This window comes from Cenococcum geophilum (assembly GCF_001692895.1).
Source record: "Cenococcum geophilum 1.58 unplaced genomic scaffold K441scaffold_18, whole genome shotgun sequence".
Taxonomy (NCBI): Eukaryota; Fungi; Ascomycota; class Dothideomycetes; order Gloniales; family Gloniaceae; genus Cenococcum; species Cenococcum geophilum.
Window position 1 is genome coordinate 2,457,260 of NW_027137576.1, and position 20,841 is coordinate 2,478,100.

A 20,841-nucleotide genomic window follows, 5' to 3' on the forward strand; every position below is an offset into this window, starting at 1 on the left:
CAGAACCTAGGCTTTTAGAATATATTATTTTTATTACTTAGGTATTTTCAGGTCTTATGATCATTTTCGTTAAAAAAAAAAAGCGTTATTAGCAATTCTGTGACCATATATAACTTTATTAAACTCTAGCTAATATATATAAAACCTATATAAATCTATAATAGCTACCCTAAAGAACCTTAGGTAGTTATTGTTTAGGTAGGCCGTACAGAGGCTCTGTGTATAAAAGCTCTGCACGAAGCTCTGCGTACGGAGGCTCTGCACGAAGCTCCGCACGAAGCTCCGCACGAAGCTTTGCGTACGGAAGCTCTGCATACGGAGGCTCTGCATATGGAGGCTCTGCATGAAGCTCTGCACGAGGCTCTGCGTACGGAGGCTCTGCACGAGGCTCTGCACGAAGCTCTGCACGAAGCTCTGCACGAAGCTCTGCACGAAGCTCTGCGTACGGAGGCTCTGCACAAAGCTCTGCACAAAGCTCCGCGTACAGAGGCCCCGCACGAAGCTCTGTATACGGAGGCTCTGCACGACGGCTCTACTACGGAGGCTCTATATAAAAGCTTTGTGCAGAGCTTCGTGTAAAACTTCGTGCAGAGCCTCCGTACGCAGAGCTTCGTGCAGAGCTTCGTGCAGAGCTTCGTGCAGAGCCTCCGTACGCAGAGCCTCGTGCAGAGCTTCGTGCAGAGCCTCCGTACGTAGAGCTTCGTGTAGAGCTTCGTGTAGAGCCTCCGTATGCAGAGCCTCCGTCGCAGAGCTTCGTGCAGAGCCTCCGTACGCAGAGCTTCGTGCAGAGCTTCGTGCAGAGCTTCGTGCAGAGCTTCGTGCAGAGCCTCCGTACGCAGAGCCTCGTGCAGAGCTTCATGCAGAGCCTCCGTATGCAGAGCCTCCGTATGCAGAGCTTCGTGCAGAGCCTCCGTACGTAGAGCTTTGTGCGGAGCTTCGTGCAAAGCTTCGTGCAGAGCTTCGTGCAAAGCTTCGTGCAGAGCTTCGTGCAGACCCTGAGTAGGCAAATCGCCCATTCGGCGGCGCTTTCTACTAGATATCGTGGAGGCGTACGGAGTAGATATACTGATCGATTATAGAGCTGCTTCCGCGGATCAATTTGACGGTATTTCTAAGATGATAGATGTTGTGGGGGTGTAGATCAATTTCGTTGAAGAAGGTGACTGCTCTACATACAAAATAAGTCGCATCGCTTAATAACCCTCGCGAAAGTCTCTCAGACCATCCCTTCGTCTGGCAAGTTTTCATGGACTTTTCGTATATGCACGCCTCATAAGCCAATCTAGAGGCTCTATACTATATAGAGCTTGGTGTTGAAGCCTCTGGTCAGTGCGGTAGCAAGGGTGCTAGCGCCTCATTAACACTTGAATATTGCGGTGAACAGTAGCGATGTAGCTAGGAAGCCTATAATATTTGGTGTAGTTAATCTAAAAGCTTTAATATTGTCGCCGTCTATTTAATCATTAAATTGCCAGTAAAATATTGTCCTTATGCCGCCTAAAAAAAGTTGTACTCCTTTGGCTCTAAAGCTTCCAAAGCCTCTAAAAGTACCTTAAGCCTGGGAGTCCTATTCATAATCCTTTTAAGTAACGCAGTATACACACGATAGCGTGTCGGCAGTAGCTACGCAGCAGGCAGTGGAGGCTTAGCTAAGTAGCTAGATAGAGGATATCGAGGACAAATTAGAAGCCTCTTTTAAGGCCCACGGTAAGACTGCTAAGGATAAGGCAGATGAGGTAGATAAGACTAAACTACCAGAGCTATCAGCTAAAGAAGTTATAAGAATAGGCCTTCCTGCTATTCCTACTTTATAGGAGCCTATAGCTGCTATTCCTAAACTAGATCTTAAAGTTATTAACCTTCTAAATAAGTTAATATTCGCCGCTCGGCATGCTAGTGAGCCTATTAGTGGTATTAACGCGGATGTTAAATCTAATAACCTTCCTAATTAAAATAAGGATTGTGAGCGCTATGCTTATTATACGCTAGCAGATTAGATTAGTATAGCGTCTAGCGGATGTAGATCTAAATAAGACCTACCAATTCGAGTATTTCTACTATTCTTTAGTGTCAGTATATTTAAGAAGCTCGCGATTAATACAAACCTATATGCAGCCTCTTAAAATGCTAGCGGATATCACCAATCGGGACAATATACGGGTAAACAATCACGGGCGTAGAAGGAGACCTCCGCTAGCGAATTAATAATTTAGGTAGGGCTTATCATCTATATAGGCGTCTTTAAAGGCACTTAGGTGCCAAATCTTTGGGCCATAGATCCTAAATATCCTAGACACTTAATTAGCTTATTTATAGGCCTAAAAAGATAGAAGCAACTTAAGCGCTTCTTCTATATCTCACTACCTCCACCAAAGGGCGTTAAACGTTAAGTCTTTAAGAAAATTGAGCCATTAACGACTCCTTTGGGCGAGGCGTTTAAAAAGTATATTATACCTAGATCTATAGTTAGCTTTAATAAGATAATAGTAAGGTTTACTAAACAATCTACGGCTATAATTAAATTGCCTAGTAAGCTAGTATTAGAGGGCTTTAAGATAATAAGCCTTTATTAATATGGATATTACTATAGCTTTATATTCACCTTACCTAGCTACTTTTTTAGGCTTCCTTCTTAAATAGATTATTAAGATATCGTTCTCTTAAATACCTCTAAGTACGTCCTCTACCTTACCCAACAGCTTCCTCTTTAGGCTCGTTGATTTTGCCTATTTTTAGATAACTACTTCACAAATATTCCGTTACTCTAGGTGCTTTAACAACTCAGAATTGCTACAGCTGGCACGGCTTAATTAAACTTAAAGGACTATCCAGAGGTGTATAAAAGGGCTAATAAAAAGAAGGAAAGGCTACCGTTTAACTTTATTACAGGAGTAATTATTAACGTAGTTAATTCGGTGCTTTTAATTATATGGCAGGATAAGAATTTGGTACGGTTTTTAACGATAGTTCACCTATATAGCAATAAGGACGTTAATAAAATTAATTAACGTCGGCCACAGGCATATAATTCCTTCCTTAAGAAACTAGTAGCTAACGTTTAGGGCAATAATTTAATTAAGAAGTTAACGCTATTTAGGCTCTCTATTAACTATAATAACTAAATAGGCGGCGTTAATATTTATAATTAGCTTTAAAGCTACTATACCACCCAGATTACTACTATGCGTACCTAGCTGCCCTTATTCTTCTAGGCGCTTAATACGGCTATAATTAACGCCTATATTATTAGTAAGAAGATCTTCTAGACGTTAAGGAAGCACCTTTAAACCTACCGCCGTTTCCGCATACAATTGGCATAAAACCTCGTTATTATAGGCAGTTAAAAGATAGGCCTAAATAAGCACGATACTAAGCGTCTTCTTTATTAAAACTTACCAAAATATAGGCAATATCAATCTAGTATTGGGCCTAGTTATAAAAATAAAACAAATTAAAAAACCACCTACATTATAGCTAAAACCCCACTGCCTGTAATTCGATGGTGTAAGACGCGAACTTACTATTCTATTAAAAGCTTTATAAGGAAGTAAGGCTATAAAAGCCCACTAAAGTGCTAGATATATAGATAGAAGGAGGCAAAGAAGCTTATAGTAAAGGTTAGGTAAACGGTATATAAATACAAGGCTTATAGGCTTCCTCTATACCTTTAGTGCTTTAACAACTTCTATTTAGTAGGCAACAACTAGGTGACTATTTTAAGCCCTCCACTTCCTCACGCCCCCGATATTAAGACTCTAAAGCTAACTAAGCCTTCAGTGCAGCGTCCTACTTAGCCTCCTTTAAGTCCTTCTCTACCGCCTTTAATCAATCCTCTATACCAAATAACCGCTAACTAAACCGTTTAATAACCTATAGCACTTAATACATCTCATTTAACGTATACTGCACGTCCTCCCTTATAACCTTAAGCTAGTCCTTTACTAGCTTATCCTTATTAACGTCAAGAACTATAACGGAACCTTATAGCAAGAACTACGATGGGCTCGTTATTAGGCTAGGTGTGTAGGAAATGCAAGTATAAAAGTTAAGAACGTAATAATAACTGGTGGAGTGGTTGCCTAATAGATTAACTCCAATTATATTCTAAGAATTGCTATAAGGAAGGAACTATCTAGGTAGGGACTAAGGGTCCTTAAATACATAACCATACTCCTATAAAATCCTTCTTATACGTAATATACGTCTTATACGTAAGGTACGTAAGTTCCTTTTATTCCTCTTGTTTAATACGTAGCACATTATATAACTTTGGTTACTATTCCTCGTTATATAGTTCTATTAGCTCCATCCTAGACTATGCCTAAATTAACTAACTAGCTTCTTCCGTCTCTTCTCTAAGTAGTTATAATATTATACTTAAAGCGTCCGTAACACCATCTCCCTCCTCTTTATCTTCGTCCTTAAAGATTTAAAACATCTCTAAGTTGTTTACTAGAGGTGTAATATCCATCTAATTAATTTAGTTAATATTATTGCTTATTATACCTAAAGCAATTTCTTCTTTACACGCCCAACGTCGTGCCCGCACTATTACTGTAATATTATCTCTTAGTAAGATTATGCTATCTCCATATTCTCGTTATTTAAAAAAGGGGTTAGTTTGTATTACATTGGCGAACCCATTTTTACAACAACTGTTTTTTTGCTCGGAGTGTACTAAAGCAAATATTTATTCGTTTTATAATATTTGCTCTACTTTTAATACTAAATATACGCGACCTATTACTCTTAATAGTTATCTAGTTCCCTAATTAATTTATCTTAAGGTCTTGTGTTTAATCTACTACTACGCGGCTAGATAGTAAACTATTGTAAGCCCTTACTAAGTTGGAACGTTCCCGTAACGCGAAATAGAAGGCCCTAAATACTTAAATTATGGCATTTGCTTGTCTGCTTCGTCTTAAGAAGGTTTATAAAAAGGTTCGTTTTAAGGAGTAGAAACTTATAGAATAAGGTCTATAGAAACTAGGTAATAAAAAAACGGATTCTCCTCTAATAGAGAAGGAAACAAATCTAAGTAGTTTAGTAACTGCTCTTCTTAGGTCCCCCTTAGGTAACTTATTTTTTAGCGATTCTTTTTTATTAATGCTGCCTAACCTAATCTCTTCTGATACTCCTATACCTTTCCTATAGCGTTCTTTAAATTCTCTAGTGGCTCCTAAATAGTCTTAGTGTAGCCTATCCACTTAACTTTATACCATATTTTATCGTCAATATCCTTATAATTAACAATCTTTAAAACTTACTATTTGTTTTCTTCTTATCCTCTATATATATCTACTTCATAGACCAGTGGCTTAACATTCCTATATACTAGCTCTAGCATTACAATATACTATATAGGGTAGATCTTTATTTTAGCTGGTAGGTTTAACTTAAATATAACCGGTAAAATCCTCTATATAATTTTAAAAGGTCCTAGTCTAACATAGTCCAATTTCTTACTTAGTCGTTAACTCTTAAAATTTTTATATAGTAGCTACACTTTATCTCCCTCCTTAAGATCTAGTCCCTTAGATCTCCTAGTATTATAGTACCTTTTTATTCTCTACTATACTACCTTAGCTGTCTCTATAAGGTCTATATAAAGATTTATTAAATCCTTTATTCTTTCTTTAGCTATACTACTCGTTTTCTTTACTTACCGTAGTAACAACGATATTCTTAGCTTATATCTATAATTTGCCTTAAATAGTAATATGCCTATTCCTTCTTAAGGTATTACATTATACGTAAACTATATAACTAGTAATAGCAATACCCAATTATTCTATATATAATTAATATAATGCCTTAGATATTATTCTAGTATCTAGTTTAATCTTTCTATTTAACCGTCTGTTTATAGATAATATATAATAGAAGTTACTACTTGAATTTCTTGCTCCGCTAAAAATACTTCCTAAAATACTGCTATAAATCTTAGATCTCTATCCAATATAATCTTACTTAGTACTCTATATCTTATAAATACTTCTTTAACGTAGATTCTAGCGACATCTTCCACTAAGATTTCTTTTGTGCACGCTATAAAGTATCCCCACTTCGTAAGCTTATCCACTATCACTAAAATCGCGTTATAATCTTATCCGGTAATAGGGTCCTTTAATTTTAGCAACTTAATAATAAAGTCCTATAATATGACCTCCTATAGTCTCTCTAGTATTTTAACAGGTTATAGCCCTCTATATAGCTTATACCTTATCAGTTTATTCCTTTAGCAGTCTAAACATTCCTTTATAACTTTTCTAGCTATTCTCTAGATTCTATTAATAATATATTCTTCTTAGAGTCTTAACACTAAGCCCGTAGCCCTATTATGTCCTTAAGTTAGTCCCTTATAGAAGTCTTCTATAAACTACTTTGCTATACTTCTTAGGATATACTTTACTTCTTAATTTTCGTATATATCCGTCTATAGATCTTCTAGCTATACTTTTAGAATTCTTTATACCTAAAAGCTTTCTAGTATCTTATAGACTTTCTCTAGTTTATTATCTTTTTAAGTTGCTGTAATTTTCGGATAATTATACCTAATTAATTCATTTATATCTTTTTGCAATAAAGCCCCCAATAACTTTTCCTTATTTTATAGTTTAGCTTTACGGCTTAGAGCATCTGCCCGCGTATTATCTATACCTTTAGTATACTAAATCTTGAAATAGTATTCTATAAGCATCTCTGCCTATCTAACCTATCTTTAGTTAAGTTCCTTTATTATTAGGAATCCTATTAGGTTTTTATAATCCGTCTTAACCACAAATAGTTTCTTTATGCCTTATAAGAATGCCCTTTATTCCTTTAATACTGCAACTATACCTAATAACTCCTTATTGTAGATGTTATAGTTTAGTTCTAGTAGTGTTATCTTCTAACTATAGTATGCCACTGGGTACTATCTATTTTAATGCCTTTATATAAAGTATACCCCTAGTATATAGTCTAATGCATTTATCTCTATAACCGTCTCTAGTCCTAGTTAATAGATTTTAAGAACTGGCTCCTAGGTAAATAACTCTTTAACTTTCTTAAAGAGTTCTCTTTACTCCTCTCCCTATGCCTATAGTTCTTCTTTCTTTATTAACCGCGTAAATAGCTTAATATCCTTTAACCACTACGCTATAAACCTTTTATAGTAATTACAAAACCCTAGGAATAATCTTAACTATATAACGTTCTTTAGTTCCTACCAATTCACTATAGCCTTAATCTTTTTTAAATCTATACTAAGTTAGCCTAGTTTAATAATAAATCCAATGAAATTGGTCTTCCTAGTAAAGAACTCGCATTTCTTAATTGCTACTAGTATCTATTCTTCTTGTAGTCTCTTTAAGACCCATTTAATATATTCCCCGTATTCTTCCTTAGTTATTAAGTAGATAATAATATTATTAAGATATACTATAATAAATTTATCTAAGTATTCTCCTAATACATTATTAATACGTTTCTAGAACGTTACTAGTGCGTTTATAAGCCTAAATTGCATAACTAATAGTTTATATAGTCCTTCCTTTAACCTAAAGGCTGCCTTCTATTCATTACCTTCCTTAATCCTAATCTAATAGTACGCCTATCTTAGATCTATCTTCATAAAGATTTGCGCATTACCTATCCTATCTTAGATTTTACTAATTAAGGGTAAAAGATACCTATCCTTTCTAGTAATACTGTTTAACTATCTATAGTCAATACACAGCCTTAATTTGCTATTTTTCTTTAGTACAAATAGTACTGGATAACCCGCTAATAATTATAATGGTCTAATGTATCCCTTTTATAAATTTTCCTAGATAAACTCTTTTAGCGCTCTACCTTCTTCTTTAGTAAGCTTATAGATTGGAAAAAACTTTAAACTTATCCCTAGTTCTAATTCTATCTTATAGTCCTATACTATATATTCTAACAGCTTTTTACTTTCTAGTAACCATAGTTTTTTACCATACTTATGGTATTTCTTTGGTATATAACTTAGTCCTTTTTCTATTTCTTTATAGGTTGCTCCTACTTAGTACTATACTATCTTAGCTTATTATTACGTTTTACAGCGTTAAGTATCTCTAATATTAACCTAACCTATAATCTAATTAATTCTTAGATTGTATTCCTATAACCAAAGTATGCTTAATACTGCCTTATCTCGTCCTAATAGTAGGATATTAAAAGATATCTTAATTTATCTTCCTTTAATAGTTATCTAAATAGGTCCTATTTCAAGATTAATAATCCCTCCTCTATAGGTTATTAGATCCCCTAAAATCGTAACTAATAGGTAAGGTTGCTCCTTTTGTCTATAAGGTAGTCCCATTCTCTTAACTACTACTAGTGAAATATGGTTTCGCGTTACTCCACTATCTATTAGCGCTTCGAACTGCTAATCTTACCAATTAATTTATAAATTTAAGTGTTGTCCTTAAATTCCTTTAAGGGTCTAAGGCTCTACTACTGGCTCCCTTTAGTTCTATAGGCCTCTACTTTTCCTAACTATTAGCTGCTTAATCCTAGTACACTTAGCTTACTTTTTAACTAATACCTAGTTCGCTTTTTATCTTTAATATACTATAGATATATATTTTCTAGGCATTCCTATTACTATTGTCCGTCTAAGCATTCTTCTATAAGGAATCTTCCTAGTTAAAGTACTACGCTTCCTTCCTCTTAGACCTCTACTAGATACCATTTATATATATATTTAGCATTCCTATACTATTGCTCATCCGTTATCTAGTATATTCTTATAGGGTATTTCCAATTCTTTTCCTTTAGATTCTTATACATTTTATATATATCATCCACGCACGCAATCCATAATAACATATAGTATGCTAGGTGCTTTAGGTTAACTCTTAGCTCGTCTTTATCCCTAAATTTAAACCTTTATCATACTAATCTAAACGTTATAACTTTATTCGCAGGTACTAAGATGCGTCTCTTACTTCTCTAGTCCTCTAAACATTCCTCTAGATCTTTTAACGTTATAATTAAGGCTCCTTTAATATATATTATGGCCTTTTCTATAATTAGGTAGTCCTAGATAACTTTTTTATCCAACTATATATAGAAATCTTCCCACTTATTATTATACCTTTACCTATACCACTTTTAGTACAGCTGCTAGAGTATATATAGTTTATCCGTAAGGAAGTATCTTCTTATTACTATATCGTGACAGCCCTTTATATATCGTTCTTCGAACCTAGTTAGAATCCCTAAATCCTCTTTACTTTCTAGTTTAATAAGCTACTTAGCTCTTAGTGTGCCTACTCTTAGCCTATTAGTGATTCTTTATATTAGTGCTCTATCCTTTATACGTCCCAATATACTAGATCTTTTATCTAGTTTCTGTTCTTACTATATAATAATTCTTTGCCTAAACTCTTCTATAGTTTCTTTTAGTTTACACCTTACGCTCTAATCCTTAAAGTTATCTTACTTCTTAATCCTAATATCAAACTTTTAATCTTTAGGCTAAATACTACATTCCCCTAGTAAGTCTTCTAGGTCTATATATCTATCTCCTAGTCTAACTACTATTTATATTATAGATTCTCTAATCTATAAAGAAGCTCCTTACCTCTTATCTATAGGTGCCCTTATTTATACTCTAAAATCTTAGTCCCTTAGATTCTTTAATCCTAAGCTTACTTCTAACTTAAGCTTAGCTCCCGCCTTAGTCTAACTAGGCGTCTATGGTATTCTTATCTTATCTTAAAAGTCTTAAATCTTACTTATCTCGTCTTAAGAGTCTTATGTTTGTGGAAAACTTTATCCTAAGCTCATTCGTATATTTCTAAACTAAGCTACTGCCCTACTTTATTGGTTTTCGTTCGTTGTAGGTCCTAGGGTATACCTTATCTTATCTTAAGAATCTTAGTTGTCTCTTATCTCGTCTTAAGAATTTTAAGCCTTTAGCCTTTTACCTTTATTAAATGCCAAAGTGGTTTACTGTCCTACTTCTCTTGCGTTTCACAAAGCAATAGATATTATATCTAGTGGGGTTTTAATCCCTACTAATGTTCCTTATTCTATAGTGGAATTATCCTCTACCTTTAGTATAACATCTTTAAGGTCTACTCGCTCCTAGTAAGCGGCCCTTATTGCCTTATTGCCACGGAATATTTCGCTTAGGTTAAATTTATCGTCCTTAATATCTAATCTATAAACTAGTTTATTAGTTCCTTTATATCTTATAGGTACTAGCTCTTATAGCTAATAGCTTACGCTATACTTAGCGTCCTTATAAATTCGGTATACGTTATTATAACAAAACGCAAAACTTCTAATTAAACATTCTTTTGTTCCTTGCAGTATATTATTATCCCTCTATACGTATATATCGCTTACTAGTCTCGTGGCCTTTACTATATAGTAACTCTACCTACTTCTATAGTCTCTAATATAATAACCCTATTTTCCGTAATTTATATAAGCTTCTTCTTTAAACCATTTCTTTTGCTATAGAATCCGCCTAAATGTCTTCTGCTATTAAGATCCCTAATTTAGCCTTTACTCCTTAGACCTTTAATTACTTAATCCTTATCCTCTAGGTTTCTATAGTTTGCTCCATCCCTTATAGGCTTCTTTAGTACTACTTAGGTCCATTAGCTCTGCGCTATACTATAGTTTCTAACTTAGCTTTTGTTATTGCGTATTCTACGCCTTATATAACTATAGAACTCTATCCTAGCCTCTCTTAGCCTATTCCCTTTAGTAGATCTAATTATTAATCTTAATTACCTAATCTATTAGTTCCCTTAGGGTATCCGCATCTTCTATTAGAATAATTACGTCCTAGACTTTAGCCTTAAGTCCCTATTTATACTATGCCATAAGCGCCCTATTATTCTACTCTACTTATATTACTAGCGTCTAGAACTATATTATATACTTAATTACTAAAGTTTATTATATAAGGTTCTGAAGTTTTCTTTCTACTATAGTTATTTCTTCTAGGTCTCTAAATATCTGCGTAAGTTATTCTATAAATCCTTCCTAACTTAAAAATATAAATCACACATCTTAGTTAGTAGTCGTCATTCCGTTTACCTATATCTCCGTAAGGTAAGATTTAAATTACTTAAGTGCTTTTCCTAATAAGAATAGTCCTATATAGGCTATCCGATCTACGGGTATAGGTAACTTTACTCCCTCCTATAAGACCTTAAAGTGCATTTATATAAGGAATCCTTTAAGCTTTAACCTCTCTCCTATAAATCTCTTAATTAATAGTAGCTTAATCTTTGCTGCTCCTATCCCATTAAGTCTTTCTTCTAATACTATATTGTTAGCTATTAGCTAGTTAACTATTTCCTATAGCTGTCCAACCGTTACAGGTTGCTATAAGTTAGTATCTACTATACTAGTATTACCTCCTATCCCTAAAGTAGTTGCTGCCGTTAATAGCGTCGTGGTGGCTACTTTTAGTAGCATATTATTTAACTTCTTATATTAATACTATAACTAGGTAGTGATTATATAATAGAACCTTATAGCAAGAACTACAATAAGCTCGTTATTAGGCTAGGTATATAGGAAATATAAGTATAAAAGTTAAGAACGTAATAATAACTGGTAGAGTAGTTACCTAATAGATTAACTCTAATTATATTCTAAGAATTACTATAAGAAAGGAACTATCTAGGTAGGGACTAAGGGTCCTTAAATATATAACCGTACTCCTATAAAATCCTTCTTATACGTAATATACGTCTTATACATAAGGTACGTAAGTTCCTCTTATTCCTCTCGTTTAATACATAGCACATTATATAACCTTAGTTACTATTCCTCGTCACATAGTTCTATCGGCTCCATCCTAAACCGTGCCTGAATTAACCAACTAGCTTCTTCCGTCTCTTCTCCAAGTAGTCGTAACATTGTACTTAAAGCGTCCGTAACAAGAACGCGTATAAAGTGGATAGGTGGCGGTAGTTTGGGGGAGGACTCTAGTGGGGGATTTTCCTATATAGTCAGCAGCTGGTTAATAGAGGAAGGGCGGAAACCTACAGTTATAACGTTATATATCGCGACTTTTTGCCCAACTTCCTTAAAAAAATATATAGGTGTTTTTAGTGGTGGCCTTCTATAGTATTTTATCGGCATCGCAATATTAACGCGCTTTAGTGAGGCTTGCTGATAAAATCACGCTAGCTAGGGTGCCTACAGCATGCTAACCCAGGCAGGAGCGCCTAAAGCGCCCAATACGAAAAGTCCGTTTTACCAGATGGACATGTCTATGTGGCTAAGCGAGCACTGCAGCAGCACCCCTGCATCTTAGTAACACCAACATCATTAACATTTACAAAATTGAGCCTTGCTTGCTTGCTTTCCATATTAGTCTTATTTAAGAGCTAATACCTTATTTACTCAATTTCTAATAATTAATTATTGCTATTAATGACTTAACGACCTATACGCTCGTCTAAACCTTCGCGAATCGTCCATAAAAACCTTAAAAACTTAACCAACGATAACATACTCGATGAGCTAAACTCCTTAGAGGTTACCTACTAGTCTCCCTTACCTTCCCCTATACCTTTAGGCGATACGCCGGCGTTACAGTCTCTATCCTCTATAATGGCGCCTCTCTCCGCGGCTTAACGCGAGACTTTAGCCGCTAAAAAAGCTAAAGAATAGCTTTAGTAACTACATAAGGAGGACCTAAGGATTAGAAGAGCTTAGGTAAAAGAGGTTAAGGACTAGGCAACCAACCGGAAAATAAGACTCCTTTAGAAATAGAAGGACCGTACCAAAATACTACGCGTCTAAAAAGAATAGAAAGATTGGGTAACTAAATTCTATATATTAAGCCTTGCTACGGTAACAGTGAGATTAGCTACGGCAGTATTATCCTTAACCCCAATTAATAAACTAGGTAAATTGCTCCCATCTATAGCCAATATCCTAAATACCCTCCTCCCTGGCGTCCCGAATAAAGAGATACTTAAGGTATTTTAGGGTACTTTCTTGCCTAATAACCTCTCTCGCCTCCGGATACACTAGCTTTGGTCTAAGCCTTAGAATAATATCCTTATTATTAATAGCGTCCTTTCTATAAGACCAAAAGAAGGGATAATAAAGAACTACTTATCCGTTAAAGTATAGGTAGAGGGCTTCCTTAACTATATAATAATTTTAATTATTATATATAAGAATCTTTTGGTAGATTTTATTCCCTAAATACTTACCTTCTATAATTAAGTTATTTAGCTATCTACTACCTACTAAATTGCTCCCTTAATAACTATAGCCTTAGAGCACCACTCTATAGTTATTTAAAAGAACTAGTTAGAGCTAGCTAACTAGAAGATCTCTAGTAACTTCTTAGATATCTATTGCAATCCTAGTACTTATAAATCCGTATCTATCTTAAAACGTATATAAATAAGCACTAATATTTTAAGGACCTATTATAGCTTTAATAGAGGGAAGTATAACCTAGGCAAGGATTGCAAGTTCCTATATACCTACAGCAAGTGCGGTAGCCTATATGCTGCAAGGAATTACAAGTAGTAATTACTAGAGGAAAGTATTAATAAGGAAAAGGAAGAGGAGGAAGAGGATTTTATTAAGCTATACCTATACTCCGCTAAAACCGTGCTCTACCCTTATAGTACGGGTAGGCTAAATACTATACTATTATTTCCAGTCTTTCTGCCCTCCTCTCCTCTACAGAACTCTCCCTCCCCCTTAATTATTTAAGCGTAGGGGCGTTATCTATCCCTGTACCCTAGCAACCTCTAACGCAACATTATTAGTATCTTAAAGTTTAGATGCTAGATTAGGGTAGACCTAGAAATTAAGCTCTTCTTCTAGAAGAATTAAGCCTTAATAGCCGCAAATACGGTCCTAATCTTAGAGAAGATTAGCGCCGATCTAGATATAGGCAGGATTATAATAACAACGTCTCCCGTTATGTCCTTGCCGCTAGGTTTAGTACCTAAAACAGATAGGGGATGGCGCCGTATTTATAACTTATCCTTACTATCTAGCCGATCTATTAATAACTTAATCCCTATAGCATTCGCTATATTATAATATTTAACAGTTAATTAGGTTCTTTAATACGTTATATATATAGGCCGTAGTTATATAATTGTTAAGAGGGACATTAAGGACGCCTTTTGGAATATCCTACTTTTTATTAAAGCTTAACGCCTTATAGGGTTCTCCTGGAAGGGTGTAGTGTATTTTAAATATTGCCTTTTATTCGGCCTTTAAACTGCACCCTTTTTATTTAATCTTTTTATAGAGGGATTCCACTAGATACTTATCTAATATATCCCAAACGCCGCCTTAGAGCACTATCTAAATAACTTTATCTTTATACTCTCTAACGCTTCTATCCTCCCTTAATTGCTTAGTATGTATAACCAATTAAGTAATAAATTAGGCATCCTATAAAATGAATTAAAGAATATTAAAGGCACTACGGCTAAAGTCCTAGGTTATATTATAGATACTTTAAAGTCTAAGCTGCGTCTTTTTCCTTTAAAACAGGCCATTATAATTAAGGAGATTAATAAAGCGTTAAGTGGTAGATCCCTAACGCTAGTTTAGAGTTAAAAACTGGCTAGTAGACTCGCTTAGAGCGCCTAGGTAATTAGGCTTAGGCGTTTATACAACCGCTCTATCTAGGAGTTTATCTCTACTTTTATAAAGGCAGGTAATTATCCTTACTAACGGCTAATAGCTAAACTTTACTAAGACTTATTATAGTAGAGGGATGCTCTTACCCTTTTAAATAGTATCCTCTTCTTTAACGATATGGATTAAAAATAATTCCATCTCTTCTTAGACGTATTTAGGATTCTTAGTTATAGGGCCTTCTTCTTCCTTAAGGATTCTTAAGGGACAATATGGCCGCCCTATTTAGTATCTCTACCCTAAGATAATTCTTTAAGCTGCTACCCTAATACAGAACACCGCCTTGCCCTAATTAATAAGTAGGAGGTCCGAGCGATTACAACCTTATTCTAGCTCTAGGTAACACGGTAGAAGTATAGCTTAGTCTATATCTATACGGATAATATAGTAGCACTCTTAGAATTCTAGAATACGGTAGTAAAAGGACTAGGTAATTACCCGCTCCATAAGATCCTCTAACTAGCCATAGCTTATAATATTACGCTCTATACGGAGTGGGTTTCCTCTACAGAAAACGGGCTAGCTAATACTTTATCTCATTTTAATCGCGATAGGGTGTTATTACTATACCCGTATTAGGATACTTCTAATTTACCGTTACTATACGCTTCTTTATTATATTTAATTTAACGCCGAAATAGGAGACCTGGTCCCTCTTAAAAACCCCCTACTTAATTTCTAGATTAAGGTAAAAGCCCCCTTAGAATGCTTTGGCCAACTATTATAGCACGGCCTCTCCGATAAAATAAGAGATTTATACCATCCCGTAATTAAGAGTTGGGAGAGCTACTACAACCTTTATAGAGCGGTAAAGTACCTAGCGCCCCTCTACTACTTAGGAGAATAGATTACCTAATAGATCTTTAGCAATGCTAGTCTAGGAATAAGCTGTATTAAACCTACTATAGTTAGAGCCTATGTCTCCGCAATTTAATCCTACTATATTAACGCTAATTATAATACCTCCGTCTTCAATAATCCTATTATTAAGAGGATCCTAGACGGTACAATATCTATAAATCCCTCTACTATAGCTAAAAGATTATTAATTACTAAAGACATCCTCGCCTAATTAGTTACCCTAAATACCCAATCCGTTAAGGATCTTAACTTTAACGCCGCCGTTACTACGGCCTTTACGGGATTCCTTTATCTAGGCGAGATTACCTACACTAAGGCTTAGAAAGATAGCCACGCCTTCTCTACTATAAAATATACTAGAAATGATATAACACTGGCAGAGGACTATATAATATTATATCTAAAGTATAGTAAAACGGATGTTAATTACTAAGAAGTCTTAATTATAATTGCCGCTTTAGGGTAACCTAAATACGCAGTTTAAGCTATAAAACACCTGTTTAAAAATAACCCCCAACCCAGAAACGCCCCTCTCTTTTACTTTAAGAGATCGGCCTTTATAAGCTACGCGGTTAGAAATAAGCTAAAGTATAAAGTTGCCGCTCTCGGCCTCCACTCTAAGCTCTATAACAGATACTTATTTTAAAAAGGTGCTGCTTAACACGCTTAAGATAACAGTTTTACGGACGGCTAAATATAGTAACTAGGCCGGTAGTCCTTATAAGCGTTCCAGCTTTACTATTTATTATCCCTAAAAGACCTATTTTAGCTAAGTGTAAACTTCTAATATAGAACGCCAATACCGTTCTTATTATTACTCGCCCTAGATATAATGGGCAAAGGTATTTAGGCACAACGGCGTATAAGAGTGCCTATTTTGGCACTCTAATATATTAACTTAAATCTCTCCTTTCCCCCCCTTTTTTATTTTTTATTTTTTCTTCCCCCTATTCTACCTTGTGTGGTACAGGTGCTGCGCTTCTAGGTCTATAGGTATTACGTTTAGTTAAGGCAGGGCAATCCCCTGCAAATGGCCTTGTAAATATACCCATTCTCAATTAATGCCTTTAAGCCTGTACCCACCAATTAGATTAATTAATTCTCTTCTCCGCAAGCGTATAAATAATAAATGGATATATTTATATAGCTAAGCAAGCACTGCAGTAGCACCCCTGCATCTTAGTAATACTAATATTATTAATATTTACAAAATTAAGCCTTGCTTGCTTGCTTTCCCTCCCACCTACACCTTTTTCTTTAGTTGCATATTTTGGGCTTTATAAATAGATACTGCAGCAATATGCTTGCGCACGGGTCCATGGGCATTACGTTTAGTCAAGGCAGGGCAATCCCCTGCAAATGGCCTTGCGAATATACCCATTCTCAATTGATGCCTTTGAGCCCGTACCCACCAATCAGATTAATTAATTCTCTTCTCCGCAAGCGTGTGAATAATAGACGAAGGGATAGAATCAACTTTTTGACAAAAAAGGTTAGCGATATCCGCTTGCGGATATACGTATGTCCGCTAATTAATTCTATGGTCTGAGCTTGCTGAGGTAACGTATTAGCCACCGATTGAGGTACCCGCCAAAATCTACCAACCTTAACCTTTTATAACTCCACCTCTATTAAAGATATTTAGCTAAAAATTAAAAATTAAACCCTCTAAAATATATTTGATTAAACTATAGTATATAATTATAATAATTTTTATAATAGGTATTAAAATTGAAACTTTAAAAACGATTATATTAATTTTAAATATATAAAATTGAAAAATTGAAAATCTTGAATAAAGAATTTCTATGTATAAGTAGTTAAATTTAGATTTTGTTTAAATATCTTAAATAAAGGCGGAGTTATATAAGGTTAAAGGCTCGAGCGAGAGGCTATTACGTTTCGCTAAACCTCTCTACTTCGAACGTATGTAATTGTGAGTGGCCAAGGTATTGACCATGGTGTATAGTAATGATAAGCTTGCAAACAAATCGTTAGCTTGTCCATTCTCTTCCTACTTTAAAGTGGTGTTGTACTGGGATCACGGACGCAACTGCCAACCTTAGGCACTACTCACTCATGTCGCTCGCATTACAATCAATTATGCACTTGAGCCAAAACTCTCTACCACCAATAGGATTGCTTAGAATCCCGAAGGCGGTAAGATAGACTCTGATGAACCCGTTCAGTAATGCCTTAATAACACGACTGTAGAGGCCATATAAATTAAAAAAGACCTTAGTTGAATTAAAAGTTGTGTTTTACTTACTCTAGAGTATATAATAAGTTCCGTTTAGTTAACGTGGTTGATCGCATATGAATCCAAGTTATCTTCGTGATATGGCACGTGATTGATTGTAATGAAGCAGAGCGGCCGAGAGTCATGCGAAAATTGAAACCACAGAACAATAGCAACCACCTATTCAACACAATAGAATTATCTTCACCATCTCGCTCACAATAGTATCGTCTACTGCCTCAATACCTGTGCCATTTTTAACTGCTTTATTGTCTGGAATTACTTCTCCATCGATTCGTACCCGACCTCCCCACCACATCGCCCCACTACCATCAACTTCTCGACTTGTACAGCATCCGAACCCGACTCTGCGAGATTCCACCCTCTGACAACTGTTTGAAGACATCCGCGCGTCGGGAACCAATACTTGCTGGCCCCGGAAGAGTCATCCAACAGCTGTCCCGAAAGCGTTAATCCAATAGACGCAGTAGCGATAACCCTCCTGATTGGCGAAACAATTGGACGGCATCCTTGGGCGGCAAAGACGAAACATAGGGCGACGCTGCCCTGACACCTTTCTCTGACCCTCTCGCCGGTTTTCATATCGAGATTTGACTTTCTTCGAGACCGCGTCGCCTATTCTCAACCACCGCCGTCATCCGTTTCCAACGTACGAGGGCGGTAACCTCATATCGTCAAAATGGCCGACGCTTTCAAGACAAAGACGATGAAGCGGAAGAATGTCAAGGGTCTTGCTCTAACCGCACCCCCACCTAAACCTTCAACTCCTTCCGCTGGTGACTCGCAGATACCTGGTGCGCTCGGAAACGATGAAAGTCGGACAGACACACTTGAGATTGGAGTGGAGTTCCGGTTGGACTTAAAGGCAGAAGATTTGATAGTAATGAAAGAGCTTGGTTCAGGGAATGGAGGCACAGTGAGTAAGGTACAGCACGCTGCTACAAAGGTTATAATGGCGAGGAAGGTCAGTATACACTTTATCTTGGCTTTGGTTTGGCAATAGCTTGACTGAGACTGACGTACAAAAGATTATCCATGTCGAAGCAAAGAACGAAATTCGAAAACGCATCGTGAGAGAACTTCGAATTATGCATGACTGCAACTCTGAGTACATCGTGGCATTCTACGGGGCCTTTCAAAATGACACAGGCGATGTCATCATGTGCATGGAGTATATGGATGTCGGGTAATTGCGTACTCTTTGTTGCATCGCTTCTGGCACGAAAACTAATGTAAACCTCTCGCTCACAGGTCGCTGGATTGGGTTTCTAAGACCTTCGGCCCAGTACGAGTTGATGTGTTAGGCAAGATTGCAGAGGCTGTACTTGGTGGCCTTGCATACCTTTACGCAGCGCACCGTATTATGCATCGCGACCTTAAACCTTCCAACATCCTAGTTAACTCCCGCGGGCAAATCAAGTTGTGCGATTTTGGCGTTTCGAGCGAACTGGAAGGTTCGATTGCAGAGACATTTGTAGGCACAGGAACATACATGGCTCCTGAGCGGATACAAGGTTCCCCTTATACCGTTAAGTCAGACGTCTGGAGTGTTGGTCTTACGTTGATGGAGCTTGCAATTGGCAAGTTCCCATTCGGCGGCGGTGAAAACGATGCGGATGAACCAGGAGGGCCGCAGGGTATTCTGGATCTTCTTCAGCAAATCGTTCTCGAGCCTGCGCCAAAACTCCCAAAGAGTGATGCTTTCCCATCCATTTTAGAAGAGATGATTGAGAAGTGTTTGATGAAGGATCCAGCGCAGCGACCAACTCCGAAGGAACTTTATGTAAGCTGCCCTTAAGCAATTTCAATCACTGTAGCACTAATATTGTTATAGGATGCAGACCCATTCCTTCTCGCTGCTAAACGAACACCAGTGGATCTTGAAGCTTGGGCAGTTAGTATGATGGAACGCCATAATCGCAAATCTCATCTCGCACCTCAAGCATCTCCATCTATCTCATCAACAGCCAGAACACCAACATCTAATGAGTCCATACTATCAGATACAAACGGGGCGGGTCCCGCCCCATCAAGACCCATGTATCCCATGAGAACATCAAGTGCGTCTAGCCAAAACACCATGTCTCTACCAATTCGGCCAGCTCCTGCTCCTGGTAATTCGTCACCTCAAATTAGAAGGTGGGATCGTGAAGTTTAAGATTTATAAAGAATCTCATCTCAAAGATTTAGTCGGAGGAAACGATGATCTTCCAAAGGTGGCTCATGTTTTCTCAATTTCAAAGAGTTCATTATGGTTTTGCATGTTATTAACCTATTTAGTCAAAGGCTGTACATGAGATTGGTCTCGAATGTATTGGGGCGATGGACCCTTCATATTTCCCCTTCATTACACTTTGTTCCAGCATTCAAATGGCGTGTCTTACTGGTTTTGCTTGGATCGCAGGCCTGGCGCCTTGACACATTCTTGCTCTGTTACTCCTCTTATATTGGACTCATGGAAGCGAGCAAGAGGTAAAGCAAGGGCATTGAAGGGTTGCCATATTGGAGTATGTAGCTGAGAGGAAGCAATACCTGCTTTAGAAGGTCTTACAGTCGTTAAGTTTGATGTTAAGAGTCTCAGCAATCCGAGATTACTTGCCATTCTCAATTGGTGCCTTTCGCCTGAAGCACGAAGACGCGTATCTCACCAAAACTTGCTCGGAATGCGTCATGACATATCTTCGTAGTATAGCTCCCTGGCTTCTTCCAAGCGACGACAGCCGCCACCTGAAAGGCTTCTAGCCCTACCCGATAGCTTTCGGTTTTGGATGCCGCAAGCAACTTAATCATATACGTATTGCATGAGTTATCCCTTAACCCGCTAGTGTAAGAGCTTATCGATAAAGATTGGACCGTGCACGAGCACCAGAGCACCAGAACACCAGAACAAAGGCTACGTAGGACTCAATTTAGCTGCAGCGTATGTAAAATACCGTTCCGCAGAAAGGGTAAATGCTAGCAGCCTTATATCGATTAGCTTAACTCCCTAGATTAAATATACATACGTGTTTTCTATAGTAATTATCGAATATCACTAGCTTTAAATATTTAAG

The 20,841-nt window shown here is 36.7% G+C and overlaps 1 protein-coding gene across 1 annotated transcript; it reads left to right on the forward strand.

Annotated features, from left to right (window-relative positions):
* Window positions 1-18,320: 18,320 nt before the first annotated feature.
* K441DRAFT_87757 (mitogen-activated protein kinase) lies at window positions 18,321-20,150 on the forward strand. The gene is made up of 4 exons (XM_067654504.1): window positions 18,321-18,752; window positions 18,817-18,974; window positions 19,040-19,571; window positions 19,623-20,150. Exons 1-4 carry the CDS (start codon window positions 18,468-18,470, stop codon window positions 19,944-19,946), a joined length of 1,299 nt encoding a protein of 432 aa, XP_067504673.1. The 5' UTR covers window positions 18,321-18,467; the 3' UTR covers window positions 19,947-20,150.
* Window positions 20,151-20,841: the final 691 nt, after the last annotated feature.